The following is a 9208-nucleotide window of genomic DNA, read 5'->3' as shown; positions in this document are numbered from 1 at the left end:
TAAAATTGCATAGGTCTTTTATTTGAGACACTTCATTTGCTCTCCATTTAATTAGTGGCATCTTTTGTGTACAAGTCAAAAAGCAATTCATCATCAGTGGTTTATTGTGTAGCCAAGTCAATTGTTATATTTTTACACAGCTTCAAAAGAAACATGATTGCAACAGTGACTCACATACTCATACTTGAGAGAAGATAGTAGTATCAGTTTCTAAACTGGCAGGCAGAATGGTTGCAAAACAACAATGGCAAAAAAGGAGGAGATAAATATGGGTGTATTACAAAGATCAACTGCTTAAAAAGTGGTTTTCAGATCCTTCTTTTATGCGTTTTCCCCCGAGAATAATGGTAGAGCCTGTAAAACATCAACAGAAATGTTATTGTCCCCACACTCTCAATTAGAGGAAAGAGCCAAAGGTGCAATAAAAGTTAAAGGTCTCACAGGTGAGAAAAACAGTGAGAGCCGCATTCTACCGCGCTTATCTGAACCCCCCGGCGTTTCCCATGAGCTAACACTGACGGATATCTTCCCTCGAATACTCCCTTCCAGCTCGAGTTTCATTAAACCACCACACCGCCGGTTTTTAGGAAATTCCCTTTTGTCAAAACTGCTGACTGCCAGCAGCAAAGAAACTGCCAGAGAAGTTGCAATTCCCAGAAAGAGTAAGAAACATTTTCCCAGTGGTGTTGTATTTTAACAGACATACGTTATATGTAAACATGTTGACATGCTTTGAAAAAAGATTCGATCATGGCATACACATTTTTTATGAACATCTAAAATTATGAGCTATCTAAAATTATGTCTGTCCCTGAAAGCTCTGTCAAGCCAAAAATGACGTTATTATTACTGTTAATTTGTTTTTGAAAAGTAAAAATACTACTTCTTCCCTTGACAACATTACTATTTTTTACTTATATTATTAGTCACAATCCCATTTAGTTTAAGTGTTTATGTATATGCAAAACTAGTTTCAGTCCAGTGTTTAATTGTCAAAATGTCAAACCAAAATTATATTATTTATTTGGTATATACTGTATATAGTACACTTAAAGTATTTATCTTTATGCAAATTAACTATAATATAAACTTCAGTGTTCAATTTTGTCGAGTCCGAGTCAAGTACAAGTCCTTAACCAACTGGTTTTAAGTGGGAGATATATATTAATGTCTTGTCATCTTAATTTTATGTTGTTACTTAAAGTTCGAGTCAGTGTCAAGTTTGAATACAAGTCCACCTGAGTGCGTCCCTGTCCGAGTTCATTCCTAATTGCAGTTGAGTCCAAGTCCAAGTCTGACTCCAAGTACCCAAACTCTACAATGCATAAATTATTTGGACATTACATTAAATTTTACCATAAATTTCCAGTATTTAAATGTGTATACAACACTTTTCATATACCAATACAGCAGCTTGTTAACCCACTGATACAAAAATGTATCTTTGTAGCATTTTCATATTGCACTGCATGCTAAATTTAAAAATCTAATTTAAAATCAAAATATATTTCAGATAATTTTCCGAAATGTTGGCTCTGTAGTACGTTTCTTTAAAGGTTCTCCTTGAGCCAATGGATGTAGTTCCTAAAACTTCGTGTTCCAATAGAGAATCGAAAGGGCCCGAAAGCGAAACTAATGCATCCATGGAACCCATCTTCATAGTGATCAACGGTGACATGGACTCCGGCTTCTTCCAGTCGTGTGGCGTACATGAGTCCGTCGTCTCTCAGCACGTCGTGCTCACAGGTCATGATGTAGGCGGGCGGCAGGGCCTTCAGCACTTCAGTTTCAGCAAGTAAAGGTGCCGCTCTCACATCCAGCAGACCTGGCAGCTTCTCCAACAGCTCTGGGTCTCCGTGAAGCGGAACCACGGGTTTATAGTTATTCTGAAAGGCCGCCGGAAGAAGCTTGGTCCAGTTGATCTTGGCTCTGGCCGCTGCCATCTCCTGGCCCTGATCCAGAGCCGTGTGGTTGTTTGCCAGCAAAGCAGAAACAAGTTTCTGATCCCCATTTAGGTACTCCAGCCAAAAGCGGGCCATGATCGGACGGTGCAGGATGGGAATGTGGGCGTTCTGCTGGTATGAAGCTGTGTTGAAGTCCAGGGCTTGAAGCACGGGGTAGAGAAGGGCCTGAACTTTGAATTTAATAGGAATGCTACTGTCCAAAGCCATCTGTGAACAAAGAGATAAATAAATGTGATTATTAGCCAGCTTTTGTGATGAATACCTTTAATAAGACACTATGGCACTCCAGTAAAACAAAACATATGCAGTATTTGTTGAGATAGATAGACAGAGAGAGAGAGAGAGAGAGAAAGAGAGAGAGAGAGAGAGAGAGAGAGAGAGAGAGAGAGAGAGAGAGAGAGAGAGAGAGAGAAACTTGTGGCATAGATTCAACAAGGTGCTGGAAACATTCCTCAGAGGTTTTGGTCCATAATGTCATGATAGGATCCGGGGCCGGATATAGGCATGGGCAAGGAGGGGCAATGCCCCCCCAAATGCCGTGACTGCCCCCCCCAAACGTGATGGCATGCAAAGATCCCAAATTTAAAAAATATTTCAATAAAAATGGTCAGAGTGAGCGCTCTCTGCTCTCTATCCCTCATTCAAAGTAGCTACTGATTGGTAGATGCATAGTAGATTGGTAGATGCGTGGCCGCTTCTCCGGCTTGTGCTGAACCTGCTGAGCTTCATGTCTCAGTCAGTCACTGCAGAGCGGAGCACGCAGACACACTGTGACAGTGACAAACTTTGCAATGACATTCTTGTCGCAAAAATTATGTTGGAAAAAGAATTCAAAAAGACTAATGATGATGAGAACGTAGAGTTTGTAGACCTCTCCACCATTTGCACATATCTACACGGGTATTAGAATGCCTTTCCTCAGCTCCATCGCATGTATGTGACCTCACTTGTGATTGGAATATTATCTGCATCATGCGAGGGCTCTTTCTCCACTTTGTCTCGTGTTCTTACCCCCTTCCGCCGCACTATGCTACATGAGAGAAAAAGAAATTTAGTTATTCTGGCTCACGAGAAGGCCATAACAACAGGTCTAGATATGGACGCATTTGTTAGGACTTTTGCACAGAAAAGCAGACGACTGATGCTATAATGACTGATATAAGCCATGCTGTGTACAGAGCTAAAGAAATAATAAAAATAAAGAAATAAAAAAAAAATAATAAAAAAGATTGAAATAAAAAACGAAAGTACAGACAAGACAGACAGACAGAATAAATAAATAAATAAATAAATAAATAAATAAATAAATAAATAAATAAATAAATAAATAAATGAATAAATAAATAAATAAATAAATAAATAAATGCAGCCTCAACAGGGCACAAGCCAGTGTCCTATTTGTGCCGGTCCCAAGCCCGGGTAAATGCAGAGGGTAGTGTCAGGAAGGGCATCCAACATAAAACCTATAAGACAAATCAAATGCTGATAGCTGATAGCTTTGAGCTGATAGATTAGAGCTGGGCGATGTAGGATTTTTTCATTTCACAATATATTTTTTCATTTCTGGCCATATCGATATATATCACAATATAAATCAAATCACTATATTTGTCAAATTTAAATGTTCCGTTAAATGACTTGCCCCCCCTGATATTCTTCCTGCACCCCCTAGTGGGGCTGGCTGAATCCGGCCCTGATAGGATCACGCATTTGCTGCAGATTTTTTCGGCTGCACATGATGCGAATCTCCCATTCCACCACATCCCAAAGCTGCTCTACTGGATTGAGATCTGGAGACTGTGGAGGTCATTTGAGGTCATTTCATCACCTTTCTTCCCCATTCTGATGCTCACTTTGAACTTCAGCAGATTATCTTGACCATGTCTACATGCTATAATGCATTGAGTTACTGCAATGTGATTGGCTGATTAGATATTTGCGTTAACAAGCAATTGAACAGGTGTAACTAATAAAGTGGTCAGTGAGTGTGTTTGCTTGTTCGTGTGTGTGTGTGTGTGTGTGTGTGTGTGTGTGTGTGTGTGTGTGTGTGTGTGTGTGTGTGTGTGTGTGTGTGTGCTATATATATATAAACAATAGGATTGTATAGAAGTGTATATGTATATATATATTATAAAATAATAATTATACCAAGTATACTGTATATAATTTATAGTTATTTACATACCCTTTAAAGCTTTTATACAAATTCAAAGCTTTTCACTATATATTTCAGTCTCCTCATTCTACTCTCATACTCTCAGGGATTTCTTGTACCTGTTGCGCCACAGCAGCGGCAAGGTTCCCTCCTGCGCTGTCACCTGACACAGCCACTCTTTTCAGGTCTATAGAGTACCGGCCCAACACCTCAGCTGACAGGATGTGTTTTGAGGCCTGAAAAACATCGTTATACTGATCTGGGAAACGTGCATCTGGAGCCAGCCTGTACCTGAACATACAAAATAAAACAAAATATACAAGTTAAAACTGGTAATTAAAGCCTTTAATAATGCAAAGACCATATGCAAGATCTACAGAAAATGTGCAACATTGCTTACTCAACAGATATTATGACAGCATCCAGCTCTTCAGCCATCGCCATGCACTGAAGGTAATATGGTTTCATCTCTTTGAAGACAGAGAGAGCAATTAAAGATGTTATGATGCTATTGGAATTAATGAATGGGACTCTATATTTCTTCAGTACATTTTGTACAGTACATACAAATACTAAACCTGTTGTCCTCCATGATTCTTATTCTTTCTGACAAGAAAGCATTGGAACACAACAGGCTCCTAATCACAACTTAAGAAGTAGGAAGTAGAACATTTACAATAGCACATGAAGGCGGCATTAAACCATAGATAATATCACCAAAAAAGTTAATGAAAACATTACAAGTGTCATGAAATGTTTAAAGTTGGCATGAACAGGAAGTTGTGATAACCATTTCTTCCCTATTCATAGTTTTCAGTCATGTGACTGGCGTGGAGACCTGGAGGGCAAAACATCCATATAACGGCAGCTTTTTGTAGCGTTTAGCTCCATCCCTGCAAAATGGAACGCACTCCGTATGGAACGTACTTTGTGAAGGGAGCAATGACAGACCTCGCAATTTCCTCATTAGCTTCACATGGAATATTACAACGACAAACCTAGTCAGCGACAACAGGAATATTTTATTGCTGTTAATATGAAATATAATAAATGTACATTTATAATGCAGTTTTTAAAATAAGATTTGTGTGTGTGTGTGTGTTCCTGCGGATCTACAGAAATAGAGAGAGCTTTAGTGATAAGGGGAATATTTAATTACTACAATAGTAATTTCTCGCAAGAAATTACATCAAAAGTGGAAAACAGTGATTCAAAAACTTTTACATTTAACATTTACACACAAACTGACGACCAGGTGCAACTTTCAGATGCCATGTTTATTTCTTAGGTCAACTGTCATAGAATGGAAAGCAAAGGATTGTGGGATATCAAAGGAAGTGAAGGATACATCTGCTACCTTCAAATCCAGGAGAAATTTTTTTTGGAGACAGGAAGTGAAGCTATCATTGGATTCGGACGTGCCTTGATGCCATCATACCTTGGAATGCATACATCCTCCGAAGGCAGCATTTATCAGTTGTGGATGCAGCCAAGATGTCATCCAAGAGGGGAAGTTATTTTGATTAAAGAGTACGAGGGCACATTCATTTTCAAAAAATTATGACGTGAATGAATAGATTTTTTTTTCTTTTATTCGACAGACATTTTTTTATTTACAAACTGATAATGACTTTCCTGATTTGAATATTTTCTTCTTCTTTTTTTGCTTTTTTGAACATCAACATCAGTCAGAAAAAAAAAATTAACAGTGACATGTTTGGGTTTTTACCTCTTACCCCAACTTTGGATAGATAATTTATAATAAATACAGCAATATTCCATAAAATAAAAACTGTCATGATGATTTCATAAAGTCACTCACCATGAATTGATTTCATGGTGTCTTTAAACTGAGAAGTGTTCCTTTCCCTACCATATGAGGGTGCTTCGAGACTGCTGAGCAAATCTCTTTTTCTCGCTCCCTCTGTCTACAACTTCTAATGTATTCAACAAAATGCTTGACACATGAAATCATATGCAACTTAACGTTAAAGGGTTAGTTCACCCAAAAATGAAAATTAAGTCATTAATTACTCACCCCCATGCTGTACCAACCCCGTAAGACCTTCGTTCATCTTCGGAACACAAATGAAGATATTTTTGATTAAATCTGAGAGGTGGATCACTGCTACATAGGCTGCCAGAGGGAATGAAACTTGACGGCCCAGAAAGTCACTAAAGAACATGTTTAAATATTCCATGTGCCTACAGTGGCTCAACTATAAGTTTATCAAGCGACGAGACTACTTTTTTCCGAAAAAAAAAACACATAAATAACGACTTTATTCGACTATTCCTTTTCTTCCTTTGTGGGCCTGAGACGAGAGTTCAAGAGATTTCCACGACGCATGCGCGAGAACTGAGAAGAGGACGTTCTTCTTCTAATACTTCTTGTTCAGTTCTCGCGCATGCGTCGTGGAAATCTCTTGAACTCTCGTCTCAGGCCCACAAGGAAGAAAAGGAATAGTCGAATAAAGTCGTTATTTATGTTTTTTTTTTCGGAAAAAAAGTATTCTCGTCGCTTGATAAACTTATAGTTGAGCCACTGTAGGCACATGGAATATTTAAACATGTTCTTTAATGACTTTCTGGTCCGTCAAGTTTCATTCCCTCTGGCAGCCTATGTAGCAGTGATCCACCTCTCAGATTTAATCAAAAATATCTTCATTTGTGTTCCGAAGATGAACGAAGGTCTTACGGGGTTGGTACAGCATGGGGGTGAGTAATTAATGACTTAATTTTCATTTTTGGGTGAACTAACCCTTTAACAATCGATCACCTACTTGTGCTACAGAGTGTCCATCCACCTCCATGGAAATAGACCACGCCTCTTTTGAACCGCTGCTCCTGCCCTTCAGCAGTAGATTCGAATACTTGCGCTTCCACTCCTCCAAAGGAAGCCTCTGTGATCCGGACGGTTGGGCTGGAATGATTACTTTTTACATCCTCCCAAGACGAATAGTACTTTACAACACCGAACGGGGAACTTAGTCCAAGGTCATGAGCTACAAAACTCTGCGAGAGAAATCCAGCAGATCTCTTATAGCTAAACTCCCTCATTGCAACTATATATAGGCCTATATATATATATATATATATATATATATATATATATTATGTATCTATATATGTGTGTGTGTGTATGTATAGCCGTGTGTATAGCCTATATATTATGTATAGCCGTGTGTGTGTGTGTGTGTGTGTGTGTGTGTGTGTGTGTGTGTGTGTGTGTGTGTGTGTGTGTGTGTGTTAATGCAATAACACTTATATGAATATGTATTTCAATGCAAAATCTTACCAAATGCATCGTGCCACGTATCATAGCATCCATAAACATGAGTTTCCATGGCTCTGATATAGTGCTGGGTAGAGGCAGATAAATATAATAAGCAGCTGCTATTGACAGTAAAATTGTCCCGATCAAAATGGACCGCATTATTAATTATGTTAAGCATTAAAATGACCGCTGCACAAATGTCATGCAGTCCTATATGACACTTCACCTGATTTCACACTGTATAGATTATGAAATCAACCTTTTTATATTAAAAGTCCTCTTGTCAAAATTAAGTTATTGTTTTTATTTCACTGCAGTGGCTTTTTGAGTTTTTATTCTTGTTTTATTTAACTTTTTACTGTTAATGTTTTTTGTTTTTTTGTTGTTGTTGTTGTTTCATCTGCTCTATTCGGCATTGACAGACTTTTATTTTGAAATGTCTGTTTCTTACGTACCGTCACATTGAATATATAGGCAACGTCAGACATCAGTCTGTGCTATTTTTGGCTTCGGTCCGGGCCCTATTCTTGTTATGCTCTTAAAACTTTGTATGCAGGGGAAAATAGCTCAATTAAATTAGGATATGGTATAACCCAGAGACTGTATATCTCTTTCTTATCGGAGCACTGGCCTTCTGTCATTTTATTATAGGAAGCTAGAAGGAATTCATATTGTTGGTAGAAGTATTTTAATTAGTCAACTAGCGGATGACACAGCCTTATAAAATAATAATAATAATAATAAACTCTAGCCAGGTTCACCAGGCAATTAAGATTATTCAGTTGTTTTCAAATGCTTCAGGTTTGTTCCTTAATATTAAAAAATTTCAAATATTAGCCTTGCAAAGCTCCTCCTTTGTATCTGTGTATGGTATCCCTGTTAAAGAAGCTGTTAATTATTTAGGAGTTGTTGTCTCGAAAAATGAACAAGAAACAGAGTTTCTCTGAATTTTAATCCTGCCTTTGAAAAAATTAAAAACTAATTTAACCTCTGGTTATTAGGGACCTGTCCCTTAAAGGTATTTCTTCTGTCAAAAGCAGAAGGAATTTCTAGACTAACCTGCTGCTTCATCTATACATTTATAAAATAAAACTGTCAAAACTATTGATCAGATTTTATTTAATTTTCTATGGAAGAATCGTGTGCACTACATTCGTAAATCTGTTGTTATAAATTCACTTAAAAGCGGTGGCCTTTATTTTCTATATTTCTCTACTTTAAATAATACCCTCAAAATGAATTAGTTAAATTTTGTGGAATTTTCTTTGTGGAATTTTATTCCTAATTTGCTTTTTGACCGACTTGGGGGCCTTTCTTTTTTCTTTTTACTAATTATAAAATTGACAAATTGCCAGTGAAACTTTTTGCCTTTAATGCTCAATCTTCTTTGGCTTGGAAACTGATCTACAGGCACAACTTTTCTCCCCAACATTATTTTATTTGGAATAACAGTTGTATTATGTATAAACACAAAAGTATTTTTAAAAAAAAAAAAAGCTGGTTTGATAAGGGTATTGTTTTAGTTTGTCATTTGTTTAACACTCAATGATACCTATATGTATGACGTATGACGAGTTTCTTTTGCACTTTAATTTTCCTGTGACTCCCAAGGAATTTCTCTTGTGTTTTCTGCAATCATTTCTGGTATAATTTCCTTATTTAGAGATGTGTTGTCATCGGTCGATATGTCCATAATTAATCCAACTGGTACAGTATGTGTTAAAAACTTGTTTTTTACAGTCCAAAAACAATAAAAAAATCTATTCGTTCACTACTTTTAAAGAAGGTTGTCACCAAATCTTGCTCTACTGC

At 37.4% G+C, this 9208-nt stretch overlaps 1 protein-coding gene across 1 annotated transcript; it reads right to left on the bottom strand.

Moving 5' to 3' along the window:
- On the bottom strand, positions 1–7646 carry LOC143752034 (neutral cholesterol ester hydrolase 1-like). Its single transcript, XM_077244983.1, has 5 exons — positions 7418–7646; positions 6903–7134; positions 4520–4589; positions 4239–4410; positions 1–2171 (listed from the first exon to the last, which is right to left on the bottom strand). Exons 1-5 carry the CDS (start codon positions 7553–7555, stop codon positions 1551–1553), a joined length of 1233 nt encoding a protein of 410 aa, XP_077101098.1. The 5' UTR covers positions 7556–7646; the 3' UTR covers positions 1–1550.
- Positions 7647–9208: the final 1562 nt, after the last annotated feature.

The sequence above is a fragment of the Siphateles boraxobius genome, unplaced genomic scaffold (genome assembly GCF_051911475.1).
Source record: "Siphateles boraxobius isolate OS27281-9 unplaced genomic scaffold, OSU_SipBor_1 26, whole genome shotgun sequence".
Lineage (NCBI taxonomy): Eukaryota > Metazoa > Chordata > Actinopteri > Cypriniformes > Leuciscidae > Siphateles > Siphateles boraxobius.
This window is presented reverse-complemented; position numbering and strand designations above follow the sequence as displayed.

Excerpts from the sequence above, each read along its gene's own strand:
- LOC143752034 (XM_077244983.1), bottom strand. The coding sequence starts at position 7,555 with ATGCGGTCCATTTTGATCGGGACAATTTTACTGTCAATAGCAGCTGCT. Across the intron at positions 4,590-6,902 it reads ATGGACACTCTGTAGCACAA|AGATGAAACCATATTACCTT; the intron begins GTAGGTGATCGA and ends CTGTCTTCAAAG. Across the intron at positions 4,411-4,519 it reads GCTGTCATAATATCTGTTGA|GTACAGGCTGGCTCCAGATG; the intron begins GTAAGCAATGTT and ends TTGTATGTTCAG.